Source organism: Scomber japonicus, chromosome 10, assembly GCF_027409825.1.
Source record: "Scomber japonicus isolate fScoJap1 chromosome 10, fScoJap1.pri, whole genome shotgun sequence".
NCBI classification, from domain to species: Eukaryota; Metazoa; Chordata; class Actinopteri; order Scombriformes; family Scombridae; genus Scomber; species Scomber japonicus.
Genome location: NC_070587.1, coordinates 34,441,420 through 34,460,027, shown reverse-complemented (window position 1 = coordinate 34,460,027; position 18,608 = coordinate 34,441,420). Strand labels below are relative to the sequence as shown.

Sequence of the window (18,608 nt, the reverse complement as noted above, 5' to 3'; positions counted from 1 at the left end):
GATTAAAGCTACACATGACTTTCCATACAGGTGAGAAGCCGTACAATTGCAAAACTTGTGGGAAAAAATACAGATATGCTTCTCATTTGACTAGACACATGAGAACACACACAGTGGGAAAAGATTCTGTATGATGCTAGAGTTGAAAAGATCGCTGATGGCAAGTGTTCACCAACATCTTTGTAAATTAATGTCAAATATTCTCCATGAAGACATCAGAACATTTTCATGTAAGTTTACATTGTCAATAACGCTGTCAAATTTTGTTTGTCAGGTTTTTGTTTAACATTAACAAAGAAACTCATGAAACACAATAAACCCCAGTTTCACCTTCAAAGAGTGCAGGAATGGCTGTGTAGTAGGGAGTAATCTTACTAATCATCTGGTGTATGCTGATGACTTAGTCTTTGTATCTCCTTACAGTGCTGGATCTTTCATTCACGTCACTATATCGAGTAACCTCTTGAATTCATATTGTATTGTATCATTACATTTATTTATACGTCATTTATTAGTAGTGTGTAGTTAATAAAATCCATAAAACTCAATCAATGGTGTATGTCTATTCTTTGAAGTGATACAGGGGATCTATTGAACCGTAAATCCATGAACTTTAGATATTTGACTGATTCAGAAATGTATTGATTTATTAATTATTATGATTTATTGATTTATTAATTGGCTAATCAAACAACCAATTAAGTAAAAAAATATTTTCCTTCTTACGAAGGTGGTGAAGAAATGAAGTGAACAATAAACAAGCTGGCATAGCTAGCATAATGTTACAAACTGGATATGTTTATTTTTAAGAATTAAGAAACATCACATTAAATGTAGAGAGCACATCATCAGGGCTGACCTGTATGATGATGATGATGATGATGATGATGATGATGATGATGATGATGATGATGATGATGATGATGATGATGATAATGATGTGCAGCATCAATGTTACAAAATGTATGCACAAACATGCTGGCATGCAAGTTTCACATGTGAACAGATGATGTAAAGACAACTCTTTTTAAAGCATATTGTACTCCACTCTATACAGCCCATCTTTGGTCCAATTACAGCAAAGCAAAAACGTAGAAGCTTCAGGTTGCATTCAATGATGAATTTATAATTCTGCTTAAACTTCCAAGAGAGACGACTGCTAGTCACATGATTGTTCTTAACAATGTCCCTAACTTTAATGCATTAATGTACAGAATCATGGTTTGGTTAAATGAATCAAAAAATGAAGTTATGATGGCATTAGCTCAGCCTACACAAAGTGACACAAAATACTTGTTTTTGGAAACATTGGAACACATGTCTGTATCTGTTTTAACTCCATATATATTTATACTGTCTAGTCCTTGTGTTGTCTTGTGTTTTATTTATCTTATTAATTATCTCATTTTACATTCAACTGGCTAATTAATGACCTTATTAACCACAAATGCATATAAATAATAAAACAGTGAAAGCACATACTGTGGCTGCATTGACAAATACATATAAATGATCAAACTAACTTAAATGCATTGAAAGAAATCAACAAAATCATTACATTACCATAGCCACATGCCAAGATGTATTTCATCTCTCCCTGACACAAATCTGTCAGTTATATGAACCTGCATTATCTAGAGCAACATATGCATAAACGTGGTCCAAACCCGGTGTTTGAACACTTTTAAAACTCAACATGTGACCAAATGTTCTTCCAACGTCTAGGCAGTATGCTGACCAATTTTAAGTTGTTTTTCGCATTATTTTACATACCAGTGGAGCAGTAAGTACCAAACACGGTTTCAGCAGTGTGCGACTACTTCAAGCGCCACTTTATTGTGTCTCTGGTCTGCAGTCAGGGGTACTTGGCTCCTGTGGAGTAACATGGGCTTGAGTTACAGGTTTCTTACTGAACCTGGTATCATAGTGCCACCTATGGTCACAAAATGGAATAACAACAATATGTAACGTTTGGGAGCCTAACTTAGGAAGTGACTAATTAATTATGTTTTTAAATGCAATGAAATAAAAAATAAGGGGGGTGTTAGTTTCTTGTAACTTCTAATAAGAGGCTTTTTTTCCCTCCCTCTACACTCTCCCCTACTTTTTAAAGATGTCTCCTGACATCTAGAGCTACAATAACAAGTTAACTCACAGTCACAAATTTAATTCAGGAGAAATCATTAGTGCCTAGTTTGTTAAGTATCTTGGCTATCATACATCAAGTTGTAACTATGTGCAAGTCCAGACTACTGGTCTTGGCACATAGTTGGTGTCCAGGAGGACGAGACTTGGCATCCAACAATAAACTATCACCAAGATGTTTGTCAAGGGGTGCCTGAAATGTGTACAAAAACCATACATTTACAGTATGCAGAAATGTACATGAACTAACTTTCTACTGGCTGTGTTCTCAACAGAATGTAGCTGCCCTCAGGCCTGGTGAGCAGGAACCTTTATGCCATTCCTCTAACCTGATCAGTGTTGACCCAGCTCTCCACCCCATTTGACCCATTTGACCTCATCCTAAAACCCACCCCAAACACCATTAACAGAACAGAGGTTTACTTTGTTTCTATTTTAATGTATATCAAAAAACCTGAAAACAAAACTTGACAGAGTTCTTGACGTTCTTTATTGTATTATAATAATAATGATAATAATGAATTTTATTTGTAAAGCACTTCACATTTCCAAAGCAAAACTCAAAGTGCTATAAGACAAACAAAAACAAAACATTAGAAAATAATTAAAATACAAAAGAACTATTAAAAATAAATGTTTTAAGTCCATTTTTTAAAAGTCTCAATAGACTGTGGCGCACTCAGCTGCTCGGTGCTGCAAGGATCCTGATGAGAGTGCTAAAGCATGAACCCATCACACCTACTCTACACTTCATTGGCTTCCCATCTCCACCAGGATTGATTACAAGATCTCCGTCCTGATTCACCAGTGCCTCTATGACAATGCCTGAAAGAATTACTTATCCCACTAACCTCAATTCGACCCCTCCACTCTACAAATTCAAATCACCTCCTCCTCCCCAGTGCTGAGTCTAGTCTTGGGGAGGAGGAGGTGATTTGAATTTGTAGAGTGGAGGGGTTGAATTGAGGTTAGTGGGGTATTGTCATAGAGGCACTGGTGAATCAGGATCCTTGCAGCACTGTTCTGAACATATTGTAGTCTCTGGAGACTCTTGCTAGGGATCCCAAAGAGAATTGCATTGCAGTAATCCAGTCTGGGGGAGACGAAGGCATGGACCAGCTTTTCAGCATTAGATGAGGTTAGTGTGGGACAGGGTTTGGCAATATTTCTAAGATTTAGTTTTAGTTTTACACCAAGGTTGGTGACCGATAAGGACAGGGGAGTGTCATGACCAGAGAAAGTAATGCTGGTTATGGAAGATGATTAGATCTGGTGTGGGGTGTCAACTAAAATTGCTTCAATTTTGGAGCTGTTCAACTGGAGAAAGTTGTGTTTTATCCACACCTTTATCTCCTCCAGATAGGCAGTGAGTGTAGATGATGATGACGATGTCGGAGCTGCCTCCACACACACACTTATAATAAAAACAAAGTACAGAAAAATAGAAAGAGAGAGAAATAAAACACTAGAATAGAGCATTAAATATAATATAATATAAGTAGCTTATTACAGTAGTGATCAGGGGACTTGATGATCAGGGGAGAGATGTTTGCTTTCACTAGGGCTGTAGGAAAGGGGTCAAGGGCACAAGTGGAGGATTTCCTCTTCCTGAAGAGACCCTCAACCTCTTGCTGTGAGACTTCTGGGAAGCAGTTAAGGGTCTGGGAGATTTCAAACTGTGAGTGGGTAGTTGGGACAGATAGAGTGGAGGTGCCAGAGATGACAGAACGGATTCAGTCAATTTTTGTATTGGAGAAGGCCAGAAAACGATTATACTGCTCTTCTGTAGTTTCTGTAAGTGAGGGAGTTTGTGATTTGAGCAAATCATTGATGGTGGAGAATAGTAGCCAGGCCAGTTTTTGATGACATTAGAATAAAACTGTGACCAGGACTTTGAGTAGGCCTTTGGGTGTTCCTGATAAACTAACTTGTGAACAGTGAGACCTGAAGCTTTGTAATGTCGCTCTAGGCCACGTCCAGCTGTCTTTAATTTCTGTAACTCAATGGTGTACCAGGGGGCTGAACAAGAGAAGGTAACTGCTCTGATTTTGATAGGGGCGTGGTGATCCAGAATGGTGCTCAGGGTTTTATTATAAAAATCCACAGAGTCATTGGCTGATAAAAAAGTTTGTAGAAAGGAGATGCTGGAGGTCCAGTGACATTGTTTCTGGGTTTATGTTTGTCAGATTTCTAAAGCATATTTGGCTTTTGGGTTTGATGTTGGGTTTGACACCCAGATCATACACAAGTAGAGGAGCAGAGCCAGTAATGACCAGATCCAGAGTGTGCCCCCTAGAGTGAGTTGGGACATCAGCAAGTTGTGTTAGGTTCAAACAGTACAATAATTGGAGAAATCCAGCTGATACTCGGCAGGAGGGGTAGTTGACATGGATGTTCTCATCTCCAAGTACTATTATATTAGAAGGGGTTGTACAAAAAGTTGAGAGAAGGCTGGACATCTCTGGAATGAAGGATGGGTTTGGTTTGGGTGGCTGGAAAATGAGACGAATTGTCATGGGGAAAGGGGGTTCACATTTAAATGCCAGGCATTCAAAAGAACACCGTTCAGGCAGGGCCAGAGGGGATAAATCCAGACCACTGCAGTAGATGACAGACAGACCACCACCACGAACTGTGCTTCAGGCTTTCTGGAGGTAAGAATATCCAGGAGGACAGGTCTCATTCAGAACAGAAAAAACAGAACCAGAACGTGGTTATGTATGAGACAAGATTTGTTGGTGAGAGATTTTGCATTAAACCGTTACTAACTTACACAGGCGACGAAGCACACTGTCTCTTTATTGGCCAAATTAGACTGAAATCCACTTCACATTGTCATGGAAACTCCAAAGCTACTACTCCAAAGAGCTGCAGAGCTCTGATAATCTGTATAAGATGCAACTGACCAGAGGGATGGGATGGCATGACCACTCAGAGAATAAACAAATATACAACGGAAGCTTCTGTGAATGCACCAGCATCCTCTCTCCTCTTCCGTTGCCATGGAGATCTCAAAACTCTTGTTGTTAGAGAGTCAGAGTCAGAATCCGCACAAAAACAATAAAATATCCAAAAACATATTTTTAAAAAAGGCTGGTGAAAAACAAAACTTGTTCTTTTAAGTGTTTTTTTATTGGAGACCAACATATCACAATCCATTCAAGATACAAAGTTATTCCACAGCTGTTTCCAAGTTTTTTTTTCAATAGAACAATGAACCAGAGAGAGAATGTCCCCCAAGAACAAAGAGGGAGAGATAAAAGACACAAAAAATAAATAAATAAAAATAAATAAAAAGTAAATAAATTAATAAAGAATGAAACGCAAAAAGAATTAGTTAGCAGGTAAAGTACATAAATAAATAAATATATACATACAAAATTAAATAAAATCTAATATAAAGGGAGGTCAAAGAGAAAAGTTAAGGAATTAAGGAATATTTAACTTTTTCCAAAGACAGAAAAGACATTAAGGGGCCCATCTTGCGGTCCGCAGGCGTGGCGCATGTGTCTTTGTTAGTTTCCCCCGGCGCAGTTGTCATTTTCTTGCCTTGCGCCACGCGCTTCACGCCATGTGCTATCCAATATAAAACAATATGTCTGTGGGCTATGAGTGAAAACCACAACTTGACAGCGTTCTTGACAATGTACAACTTACATGAAAATATTCTGATCTCTTCATGGAGAATATCTGACATTAATTTACAAAGATGTTGGTGAACACTTGCCATCAATGTTTTCTTATGAGCCTTATTCAAATCTGGCATCAGTTTCACATGGGTATGGCTTCTCACCTGTGTGTGTTCTCTTGTGAACTTTGAATGCGCCCAGCTCAGAGAACTTTCTCCCACAAGTGTCACATGTATGCGGTTTCTCACCTGTGTGGACTCTGAGATGTCTGCGCAAACTGCACGTTACCTTAAATGATTTCCCACAAGTATCACATGTATGCGGTTTCTCACCTGTGTGGACTCTGAGATGTCTGCGCAAACTGCACGTTACCTTAAATGATTTCCCACAAGTGTCACATTTAAAACATTGTGTCTCAGTATTACTCTGTATCTTTAAAGTGGTAGACTTGTCTTCAGTGTTGTTATTTTCTCTACTTTGATGTCTCTTCTGTGGTTCTGGTTCTGCATTTCTAGTTGATCCTGAGTCTTCGTGTTGGCCTCCTTTGTGATCTTGGCTCTCAGCTACGTGAAAATTATGAGCGAGGACTTGCTCTTTCTCTGCCACAATCTGAGTTTCATCAGGACTTAAGTCCAGAGTCTGATCTTCACTTTCCTCACAAGTAGGAGTCCACATCAAGGTTAATGTCTCCGGCTTCAGTATCAGCTGTTTTCTATCTTCAAACTGCTGCAGGGTTCCTCTTTAATCTGTGGAGGCTCTAGTTCCTCTTGAATCTGTGGAGGCTCTGGTTCCTCTTGTTCCTCTTTAATCTGTGGAGGCTCTGGTTCCTCTTGGTCCAGACTTGAGTTCCTCTCCTGGTCACAGAGCTGCTGGTCAGTGAGAATCTCCTCCTCCTCACAGACATGCTGCTGTGGGAGCTCTGGAAGGACAAAGAGGAAAGACTGAAGAGAAACTCTTGTACCACTTTCTAATAAGGCATCCTTTATAGAGGCTTTACACCTCCTGTGACCGGTTAAGTTTTATGGCATATGAAACTCTGACTATAAAAACGGGGATCTATGTTTTACATGTCAGTTCTTCTGTTTGCAAGTAAAATACTTCAATTTCATAAGTCTGCTGAAGCCTCATTTTGGCCCCAGTAAGATACCACAAGTGGTGACATTTTATGCAGTTTAATGTGTTTTCTCACATGAAGCACTCAGTTGGTATAGGTATCACTTTAAGGGTACTTATAGATTGGTACTGGTATCGTATTTTTTAAAAAGATACCCAGCCCTAATCATCTGGCAGATATGTTTGTGGAGAATGATATTATACTCTCCTGTAGGCCAACTGTCAACTACGGAAGTAATTCATGAAGAACTTGAATTTTAATTTAGGCCTGGTTCAATGTGTCTGGATGGAGAGATATGAAATCGACTTTTTTATGGTTTCATAAGAAAATTAAAGGTTTCTCTATTGTGAAAGTGGTTTAAACAGCATCTTTTACTACAATGTCTGAGACTTTTTTCACATAGGTTATAGGCCTAAATGTTGCAGAAATAATATCAACCGCTAAATATCATTATTTATGTTTCCCTTAACTTTCCCCTTAACGCCCAAACAGAAACTGACTTCAGTGTCATAGAAACCCGAGCAAATAACTAAACCTATTCATTTGAATCACTGCGGTGGTATATAAAGCTGACTGTTGTAGTTTATTTCATAATAATTAGAGTTTTACAGACCTGTTCTGTGTAACTTTATTTCAGGTTTCCAAACTACATCCAGCAGTCTGCGCTGACGGTTGATCTCTTCTTCGTACTCTGAGATAGTTGTTTGAAAATGTCGGAATATTTCTTCAGCAGCAGCAGTTAGTCGCTCGTTGATTAACTCTCTCAAACGCTGACCTGAAGTCATTGTTGCTTCTTTACAATAAAATGTCTCCGTGTAATGCAGAAAGACTTCTTCCCAGGCGGGGAGTACCTATCCTCTGAAAAAAAGCCAATGCGGAAGTAACTTAGAGCTGCATTCTATCAAAAGGCCACCAGGGGGAGACCGTTTTGTGTTCAAAAAGACTTCCGGCTCTATACAAGTCAATGGAGAATTCACCAACTTCTCACTTGATTTCTAACCTCAGTAAGCGTTTTCAAAATGTGTTTATGGTCTCAATCGCTAGTTTGCAGTCTGGTGTTCATTTGTGAAATTTTGGCCTCCCCAATTTTATATTTGACGATAAAGCAGGCTACGTCGCGACGTTGTGATTAACAGGGTGATTGACCAATGTCCTTGAGATCCAGCCCTCGCAACCAATCGATGCCTCCCCGCTCCGCCGTTAGTCCCGCCCATACTTCCGTCCATGACTCCGCCTCATGCCCATATAAGTAGAATCCGTGTTCTTTTTTTCCCAGCATGCACCTGAAATTTTCAAGATGGCGCTGCCTAAATTCGAAACTATTGGCTTCCGAGCAGCAGTCCACAGACCAATGGGTGACGTCACGGATGTTACGTCCATTTCTTATATTCAGGCTGTGTCCCAATCTGGTCCCAATTGCGAGGCTGCATCCTTCGAAGGCCGCAAAGGCCGCGTACTTCGAGGATGCAGCCTCGCAATTGGGACCAGATTGGGACACAGCCTATGCTTCTTCCAAGAAAAATACAAAACAGCAGACATTTACTCCCGTTCTGGTGTCACACTTTTAAGCTTCCTGTAGAATCATATGGTTGTTTAGTTCCGCTTGTTATTGTCAGATATCGTAAAGGTGGATTGCCGCCATCTACTTGATTGTAGTTTATTACAGAACGTTTTGTTTTGTTTCTATTCCTTTAGTTTCATCTCACATACCAGAACAGCCACAAACACCACCAGATTAACACAGTGTGAAGGAGCCTGATCTGGAGCCACCCAATGAACAAACTGTAAGGAGATCCTCACGTGTGCCACGACCCAGGAGAATGTTCACTTATAACAGTTTAGATCAACCCTCATATCAGCCATTGATTCCTGGAGACAACGTTGTGTTCCAGTGTGTACCTTATCCTGTGTCAAGCACTGGGATGCCAAGTCTCGTCCTACTGGACACCAACTATGTGCCAAGGCCAGTAGTCTGGACTTGCACATAGTTACAACTTGATGTATGATAGCCAAGATACTTAGGGGAGAGTGTAGAGGGAGGGAAAAAAGCCTCTTATTAGAAGTTACAAGAAACTAACACCCCCCTTATTTTTTTTATGTCATTACATTTAAAAACACATATAATTAGTTATTTTCTAAGTTAGACTCCCAAACGTTACATATTGTTGTTATTCCATTTTGTGACCATAGGTGGCACTATGATACCAGGTTCAGTAAGAAACCTGTAACTCAAGCCCATGTTACTCCACAGGAGCCAAGTACCCCTGACTGCAGACCAGAGACACAATAAAGTGGCGCTTGAAGTAGTCGCACACTGCTGAAACCGTGTTTGGTGCTTACTGCTCCACTGGTATGTAAAATAATGCGAAAAACAACTTAAAATTGGTCAGCATACTGCCTAGACGTTGGAAGAACATTTGGTCACATGTTGAGTTTTAAAAGTGTTCAAACACCGGGTTTGGACCAAGTTTATGCATATGTTGCTCTAGATAATGCAGGTTCATATAACTGACAGATTTGTGTCAGGGAGAGATGAAATACATCTAGGCATGTTGCTATGGTAATGTAATGCTTTTGTTGATTATTTCAATGCATTTCAGTTAGTTTGATCATTTATATGTATTTGTCAATGCAGCCACAGTATGTGCTTTCACTGTTTTATTATTTATATGTATTTGTGGTTAATAAGGTCATTAATTAGCCAGTTGAATGTAAAATGAGATAATTAATAAGATAAATAAAACACAAGACAACACAAGGACTAGACAGTATAAATATATATGGAGTTAAAACAGATACAGACATGTGTTCCAATGTTTCCAAAAACACGAAGAGTATTTTGTGTCACTTTGTGTAGGCTGAGCTAATGCCATCATAACTTCATTTTTTGATTCATTTAACCAAACCATGATTCTGTACATTAATGCATTAAAGTTAGGGACATTGTTAAGAACAATCATGTGACTAGCAGTCGTCTCTCTTGGAAGTTTAAGTAGAATTATAAATTCATCATTGAATGCAACCTGAAGCTTCTATGTTTTTGCTTTGCTGTAATTGGACCAAAGATGGGCTGTATAGAGTGGAGTACAATATGCTTTAAAAAGAGCTGTCTTTACATCATCTGTTCACATGTGAAACTTGTATGCCAGCATGTTTGTACATACATTTTGTAACATTGATGCTGCACATCATTATCATTATCATTATCATCATCATCATCATCATCATCATCATCATACAGGTCAGCCCTAACGATGTACTCTCTACATTAAATGTGATGTTTCTTAATTCTTAAAAATAAACATATCCAGTTTGTAACATTATGCTAGCTATGCCAGCTTGTTTATTGTTCACTTCATTTCAACATTTCCTTTTCTTCTTCACAATTTCCTGGTGTTTTCCTACTATCACCAATGGTTACACTGCCACCTAGTGGTAACTTATGGAAACACCTATCATTACATTCTGATCTTCCTTGTTTTTAACAATCATGACAACTTTCTTTTTAGAATTGAATTTGATGTCATACTGCATACCATAATTTGAGCATATTCTGAGCATTTGTTGTAATCCAGCACTGTAAGGAGATACAAAGACTAAGTCATCAGCATACACCAGATGATTAGTAAGATTACTCCCTACTACACAGCCAGTCCTGCACTCTTTGAAGGTGAAACTGGGGTTTATTGTGTTTCATGAGTTTATTTCTTAATGTTAAACAAAAACCTGACAAACAAAACTTGACAGCGTTGTTGACAATGTAAACTTACATGAAAATGTTCTGATGTCTTCATGGAGAATTTTTGACATTCATTTACAAAAATTGGTGAACACTTGCCATCAATGTATTTTCATGAGTCTTTTCAAATCTGGCATCAGACAGAATCTTTTCCCACTGTGTGTGTTCTCATGTGTCTAGTCAAATGGGTAGTATATCTGAACTTTTCACCACAAGTTTTACAATTGTACGGCTTCTCATCTGTATGGAGAGTCATGTGTCGTTTTAATTTGCTCCTCTCAGAAAATCTTTTCTCACAGGTGTTACATGGGTACGGCTTCTCACCTGTGTGTGTTCTCATGTGTGCTTTTAATGTGCACAGCTGAGAGAATCTTTTCTCACAGGTATCACATGGGTACGGCTTCTCACCTGTGTGTGTTCTCATGTGCAGTTTTAATGCACTCGGCATAGAGAATCTTTTCTCACAAGTGTGACATAGGTACGGCTTCTCACCTGTATGGATTCTCATGTGCACTTTTAATAGCCTCAGCGTAGAGAATATTTTCCCACAGGTGTTACATGAAAACGGTTTTTCACCTGTATGGACTCTCATGTGCACTTTTAAGTTGGTTAGATTAGAGAATATTTTCCCACAGGTGTTACATGGAAACGGCTTCTCACCTGTGTGTGTTCTCATGTGCACTTTTAATGTATTCAGCTGAGAGAATCTTTTCTCACAGGTGTTACATGTATACGGCTTCTCACCTGTATGGACTCTGAGATGTCTGCACAAATTGGACTTGACCGCAAAGGATTTCCCACAAGTGTCACATTCAAAACACGGTTTCTCTGTCAAAGTATTATTGTGAATCTTTAAAGTGGTAGACTTGTCAATCTGAGTTTTATCAGGACTCAAGTCTAGAGTCTGATCTTCACTTTCCTCACAAGTAGGAGTCCACATCAAGGTTTCTGTCTCCTCCTTCAGTACCGGCTGTTCTATCTCAAGACTGGTGCAGAGTTCCTCTTTAATGTCCGAAGGCTCTGGTTCCTCTTTAATTTCTGAAGGCTCTGGTTCCTCTTGTTCCTCTTTAATCTGTGGAGGCTCTGGTTCCTTTTGGTCCTCTTTAATCTGTGGAGGCTCTGGTTCCTCTTGGTCCAGACTTGAGTTCCTCTCCTGGTCACAGAGCTGCTGGTCAGTGAGAATCTCCTCCTCCTCACAGACATGCTGCTGTGGGAGCTCTGGAACGACAAAGAGGAAAGACTGAGGAGAAACTCTCGTACCACTTTCTGATAAGGCATCCTTTATAAAGGCTTTACACCTCCTGTGACTGGTTAAGTTTTATGGCATATGAAACTCTGACTATAAAAATGTGGATCTATGTTTTACATGTCAGTTCTTCTGTTTGCAAATAAAAGACTGCTGAAGCCTCATTTTGGCCCCAGTAAGATACCACAAGTGGTGACATTTTATGCAGTTTAATGTGTTTTTTCACATGAAGCACTCAGTAGATATCAGTATCACTTTAAGGGTACTTATAGATTGGTACTGGTATCGTAATTTCTTAAAAGATACCCAGCCCTAATCACCTGGTAGATATGTTTGTGGAGAATGATATTATACTCTCCTGTAGGCCAACTGTCAACTACGGAAGTAATTCATGAAGAACTTGAATTTTAATTTAGACCTGGTTCAATGTGTCTGTTGGAGAGATATGAAATCGACTTTTTTATGGTTTCATAAGAAAATTAAAGGTTTCTCTATTGTGAAAGTGGTTTAAACAGCATCTTTTGCTACAATGTCTAAGACTTTTTTCACATGTAAATGTTGCAGAAATAATATCAACCGCTAAATATCATTATTTATATTTCCCTTAACTTTCCCCTTAACGCCCAAACAGAAACTGACTTCAGTGTCGTAGAAACCCGAGCAAATAACTAAACCTATTCATTTTAATCACTGCGGTGGTATATAAAGCTGACTGTTGTAGTTTATTTCATAATAATTAGAGTTTTACAGACCTATTATGTGTAACTTTATTTCAGGTTTCCAAACGATATCCAGCAGTCTGCGCTGACGGTTGATCTCTTCTTCGTACTCTGAGATAGTTGTTTGAAAATGTCGGAATATTTCTTCAGCAGCAGCAGTTAGTCGCTCGTTGATTAACTCTCTCAAACGCTGACCTGAAGTCATTGTTGCTTCTTTACAATAAAATATCTCCGTGTAATGCAGAGAGACTTCTTCCAAGCAAAATACAAAACAGCAGACGTTTACTTCAGTTTTGGTGTTACACTTTAAAGCTTCCGACTGCAGAATCATATGGTTGTGTAGTTCCGCTTGTTATGTTCTTCCTTTTTTTCTTCTTTATAGTGTTTGATGAAGTCCTGTATTCTCAGATGGGAAATGACTACTACTTCTTGGGGATCTGGCTTCTCTGGAGAGCTGTTTCATTCAAAATCCTATCCAAACTGTACACCACCTTCCCAGTAACCAGACACCCACCATCCAAAAAGTACATTCAGTCAACCTGCATTGCCACCCAATGAACATTGCATGCAACCCAGTCAACAGCACTGATGTTCAGTCAACATTGCGGGAGCCTTGTGTTTGATTAATCTCTGTCAACATATCAGATCTGGACTTGCATTTGATTTCTCATTGTAGTTAAAGCTGCGGATGAATACGTGCATATGACTGAGTTGTTGTCCTCTACCCACCAAAGTGTCCATAAAACTCTATGTCTGTTTTTAATTCTCAATTCAGGAATGGTTACACCAATTTCAGTCTCTCTCTGGATCATTTGAGCTGTCTGTGTGAATCTGTAACTATGAACTCCACTCTTGTTGCATATGAGACATAACTTCTGATTTCTATATTTTGTTCTTATTCAGTTCCATAGCTCAACATCAGGTTCTGGGATTATCCATGATGTTACAACTAATCAAAAGACTTGATGGCACGAATTAATATTAATAATACCAATTTCCTCTGTATGCTTATATTTAAAGCCTGATGACAGATCGCCACCTGCTGGAGAAAAGCTGACATGGCTGATTTCAGTTTTTTCTCGTCTCACCATTTTTGGCAAACAGTGATTTTCTCTGTCAGTGTCAGTGATTTTTATGCAAATGCAAATATAAATAAATACATTTTGTGTGATTGATTTGATTTCTTTCTGATCGCTTTAAACATCAGACTTTTATCAATCTCTGAAAACTGAAAGGCACAAAAAACGGCAACTCTCCTGGAAAATGATTAAGAAGGACATAAAGTTGGAGTTGGATTTCGCTGCTAAAAGACGATGTTCAGTCTTTTATCATGTATATGACAGTATAGTAGCAGTATGTCGAAGACACCCAGTCAGTCAACTCACATTAAAATATTAAAACTAGAAGATTTTCTAAAACCTCAACTGACAAATGAAATAAAGGATCTGATTTTTTTGTATAGAATTTCAAATGGTTAATACCCAGGCACAGGAGATCCATAGACAACATCTTGAAACACACAGGGGTGAGTTAGTGTTTAGATGATTTAAATTACTGAGATAAAACAACATGGAAATACCAGGAATGGTTGTGGTTATTTTGGAGAGATCTCCAGTTGCAGGAAACAAAAAACAAAGTTGATTAATGTCAGACTTCACATCACATTTGAATTTATAAGTTCTGTTCTTTTATTCTTGTAACGGATTCATAGTGCAAACTATTTACAGTGTCCACCCAAAGTGATTCAACTCTTCACATTTTCCATTCAATAATCCAGACTTAACAGAGTTGATGCAAATTCTTCCCTCAGTGAGTGTAATTTCTAGATCTTCTCCAGATATGTCTACTACGTTCAAGTATCTCCTGGCAGCGTCCAGCACCATCTTGATTCTTTCCAACTTGCCCTTATACTGCAACAGCACAATTTATGATCATGCCAGGTCTTTTGCTCTCCCACCATCTCCACATTACCTACAACCATCATGATCTGGTTACAACAAGCGGAACCAAAGACACACGAGCCTGCTATCGGAAGCTTAAAAGTCTTACACCTCACGTTACCTGCTTGGTGTTTTGCCTGGACGAAGTCTCTCTGCATTACACGGAGACATTTTATTGTAAAGAAGCAACAATGACTTCAGGTCAGCGTTTGAGAGAGTTAATCAACGAGCGACTAACTGCTGCTGCTGAAGAAATATTCCTACATTTTCAAACAACTATCTCAGAGTACGAAGAAGAGATCAACCGTCAGCGTAGACTGCTGGATATCGTTTGGAAACCTGAAATAAAGTTACACAGAACAGGTCTGTAAAACTCTAATTATTATGAAATAAACTACAACAGTCAGCTTTATATACCACCGCAGTGATTAAAATGAATAGGTTTAGTTATTTGCTCGGGTTTCTATGACACTGAAGTCAGTTTCTGTTTGGGCGTTAAGGGGAACGTTAAGGGAAACATAAATAATGATATTTAGCGGTTGATATTATTTCTGTAACATTTACATGTGAAAAAAGTCTTAGACATTGTAGTAAAAGATGCTGTTTGAACCACTTTCACAATAGAGAAACCTTTAATTTTCTTATGAAACCATAAAAAAGTCGATTTCATATCTCTCCATCCAGACACATTGAACCAGGTCTAAATTAAAATTCAAGTTCTCCATGAATTACTTCCGTAGTTGACAGTTGGCCTACAGGAGAATACAATATCATTCTCCACAAACATATCTGCCAGGTGATTAGGGCTGGGTGTATAGGGCTGCATGGTCATGTTACCTTGTTTAATGCTAGCTGCTAGTCTGACATGTACCCACTTCCTCCATTTAAAAAAGCCTTTTACGTTCTTTTTCTTGCACGTATGACCAGTGTACAGTATCTCACACAGTCCCTTCAGGCAGTTGAACGTTTTTAAATCCTATTCACCATTGTAATATATTACAATTCAGGAACATGTCTTACTTATTGACTGCAGGAAACAGACTACAACACAGGTTTATTAGTGGGTTTGGTACGCAGAGACTTGGCTGGCCAACCATAAAACACCAGCAGAGTGGCAGTTTCATATTAAAGCCACACATTGGCATCAAAACCAATTTATTACATGTATGACATCATAAATAATGCAATTTCTCTACCCAGACACACTAGACTTGCTCTAGATTGAAGTTTAACTTCTTTATTATTACTTACTGCTTGCATACATGGAAGTAAAATGTCACTTTCCACAGTGCAACGTATATAAACACATGAGGCACCACTGAAAGCCAGTAGAACATAACTAAAAACATAAATAAGGTCTTACTTACAATATGGGATAGGTGTTGTGTGTCAATTATAATATTTAGGAACTATACAGAATGATACAGAATTGTACAAAATGTGTCCAAAAATTGTGTTGTCTCTATAAAGGACCATTAAGTAAGTCATTAATCAATGCTTATAAAGCCTCTATAAAGGATGTCTTATCAGAAAGTGGTACACGAGTTTCTCTTCATTCTTTCCTCTTTGTCCTTCCAGAGCTCCCACAGCAGCATGTCTGTAAGGAGGAGGAGGTTCTCACTGACCAGCAGCTCTGTGACCAGGAGAGGAACTCAAGTCTGGACCAAGAGGAACTAGAGCCTCCACAGATTCAAGAGGAACAAGAGGAACCAGAGCCTTCAGAAATTAAAGAGGACCAAAAGGAACCAGAGCCTCCACAGATTAAAGAGGACCAAGAGGAACCAGAGCCTCCACAGATTAAAGAGGAACAAGAGGAACCAGAGCCTCCACAGATTAAAGAGGAACAGGAGGAACCCTGCACCAGTCTGGAGAGAGAACAGCTGGTACTGAAGGAGGAGACAGAAACCTTGATGTGGACTCCTACTTGTGAGGAAAGTAAAGATCAGACTCTGGACTTGAGTCCTGATGAAACTCAGTTGGCAGCAGAAGAAGAGCAGGTTGTCAGCATGTCAGTACAAACAGTTAAAACCTCTAAGAAACCTGAACCAGACAGTGACGAGCAGCTCCTCTCTCACAACTCTCATAATCTCCAAGATCACAAAGAAGGCAAACATGAAGACTCAGGATCAACTAGAAATGCAGAACCAAAACCACAGAGGAGACATCATAGTAGAGAAATTCACAACATTGAAGACAAGTCTACCACTTTAAAGATTCAGAGTAATACTTTTACAGGGAAACAGTGTTTCAAATGTGACACTTGTGGCAAATCATTTGCACGCAAGTCCAATTTTAACAGACATCTGAGAGTCCATACAGGAGAGAAGCCGTACCCATGTAACACCTGTGGGAAAATATTCTCTAGGGTGGGAACATTAAATTATCATTTGAGAACACACACAGGAGAGAAGCCGTACTCCTGCAGCACCTGTGGGAGAAGATTTCGCGAAATGAAAGCAGTCAACAGACATATAAGAACACACACAGGTGAGAGGCCATACCCATGTAACACTTGTGGGAAAACATTCTCTCAGTTGTGCAAATTGAAAGCGCACATTAGAATCCACACAGGTGAGGAACCGCACCCATGTAACACTTGTGGGAAAAAATTCTATGTGCTGTCAGCATTAAAACGACACATGGGAATCCACACAGGTGAGAAGCCGTATGCATGTGACACTTGTGGGAAGAAATTCACTGAGCTATGGGCATTAAGACGACACATGAGAATCCACACAAGTGAGAAGTCGTACAATTGCAAAACTTGTGGGAGAGAGTTCAGATATACTCATCACTTGAAGATGCACATGAGAAAACACATGGAAAAAGATTCTGTCTGATGCCATATATGAAAAGACTCACAAGAATTCATTCAGATGAGAAACTACATTATTGCAGAACATCCAGGAGAGCTTTCTTTACTTTGTGATGACTTTACAATCTACATGAGAAGAACCTGCTGCCACAAAGAAAAGGTTCTGTTATCTGCAGGATTCAGCTGTGAATATGGATAAAACACGTATAAACGTATAATGGCAGCATGTGCCAACAAAGACAATCCATAAACAATCAAGCTGAATGTCCTGTAGGCAAATGGTTACCAACATCTTTGTAAATGAATGTAAAATATTCTGCCTGAAGAGGAGGTCAGACTATTTTCATGCAAGTTGTACATTGTCAACAACAACAACACTGTCAAGTTTTGTTTTTCAGATATTAAAATCTTCCTTAACAACGAATGCACAACAGTGGCTATCATACTTAAAGTGGTAAATGTTATGAATCCAATAGACAAAGATCTACATCTATGAAGTTATCTTTTTCATGTTTTTTGTCCTTTACATTAAACTTCCTGCCTTCCTTCCATCTGTCCTTCCTCTCTCCTTCTCTCTTTCTTTCCTTCCTCCATCCCCCTTTCTTCTTTCCTTCTTTCCTCCCTCCCTCCTACCTTCTTTCCTTCGTCCTTCCTTCATGCCTTCCTTCTTTCCTCTGTCTTTCTTTCCTCCCTCCCTCCTACCTTCCTCCCTCCTTTCCTCCGTCCTTCCTTGCTCCCTCCATCCCCCTTTCTTCCTTCTGTCGTTCCTTCCTCTCTCTCTCCTTCCTTCCTTCCTCCATACCTTCTTTCCTTTACTCCCTTCCTTCCTTCTTTCCTTTACTCCCCCCCCCCTTTTTCTTCTTTCTTCCTCCCTTCCTTCCTTGAGTCGAACACAACAGGAGGGTTAAGAGAGAAACTCATTATCCATTAATATATTTGTCAAATACATTATACTATACATTAAAGCTCGGTTTCACCTTCATATATTTGGACTTGTTTTTAAGAATTTCCCAAGTGTTCAAATGTTGTTAACCAGAAAGTCCTCTTTGTAATTGTCCATGACAAGTCCATAAATAATGTCCTTTTGGGAGAAGCTTTGAAGATGAGTAATCTTTGGGAATATCCATTCATGAACATCCAGCCAAATTTGGCTGTCGACTAGAGGCCTTAGAGAAAGAATGAATTATTTCCAGAATTTTGGGAACTTCTAGTAAAACAGTTGTATCATCTGCTAGCTGGCTAACAATTACTGGCCTACCAA

At 39.1% G+C, this 18,608-nt stretch overlaps 2 protein-coding genes across 2 annotated transcripts; one reads left to right on the top strand and one right to left on the bottom strand.

Moving 5' to 3' along the window:
- Window positions 1-10,721: 10,721 nt before the first annotated feature.
- On the bottom strand, window positions 10,722-15,364 carry LOC128366948 (zinc finger protein 239-like). Its single transcript, XM_053327710.1, has 2 exons — window positions 15,265-15,364; window positions 10,722-11,845 (listed from the first exon to the last, which is right to left on the bottom strand). Exons 1-2 carry the CDS (start codon window positions 15,362-15,364, stop codon window positions 10,764-10,766), a joined length of 1,182 nt encoding a protein of 393 aa, XP_053183685.1. The 3' UTR covers window positions 10,722-10,763.
- Window positions 15,365-15,543: 179 nt separating this feature from the next.
- LOC128366947 (zinc finger protein 771-like) lies at window positions 15,544-17,372 on the top strand. Its single transcript, XM_053327709.1, has 2 exons — window positions 15,544-15,601; window positions 16,111-17,372. Exons 1-2 carry the CDS (start codon window positions 15,544-15,546, stop codon window positions 17,370-17,372), a joined length of 1,320 nt encoding a protein of 439 aa, XP_053183684.1.
- Window positions 17,373-18,608: the final 1,236 nt, after the last annotated feature.

Coding starts and splice junctions, on each gene's coding strand:
- LOC128366948 (XM_053327710.1), bottom strand. CDS start 15,364: ATGACCATGCAGCCCTATACACCCAGCCCTAATCACCTGGCAGATATG. Junction 11,846..15,264: donor GCCAACTGTCAACTACGGAA/GTAATTCATGGA, acceptor TTGTCGTTCCAG/AGCTCCCACAGCAGCATGTC.
- LOC128366947 (XM_053327709.1), top strand. CDS start 15,544: ATGTCTTACTTATTGACTGCAGGAAACAGACTACAACACAGGTTTATT. Junction 15,602..16,110: donor CAGGTTTATTAGTGGGTTTG/GTACGCAGAGAC, acceptor TTGTCCTTCCAG/AGCTCCCACAGCAGCATGTC.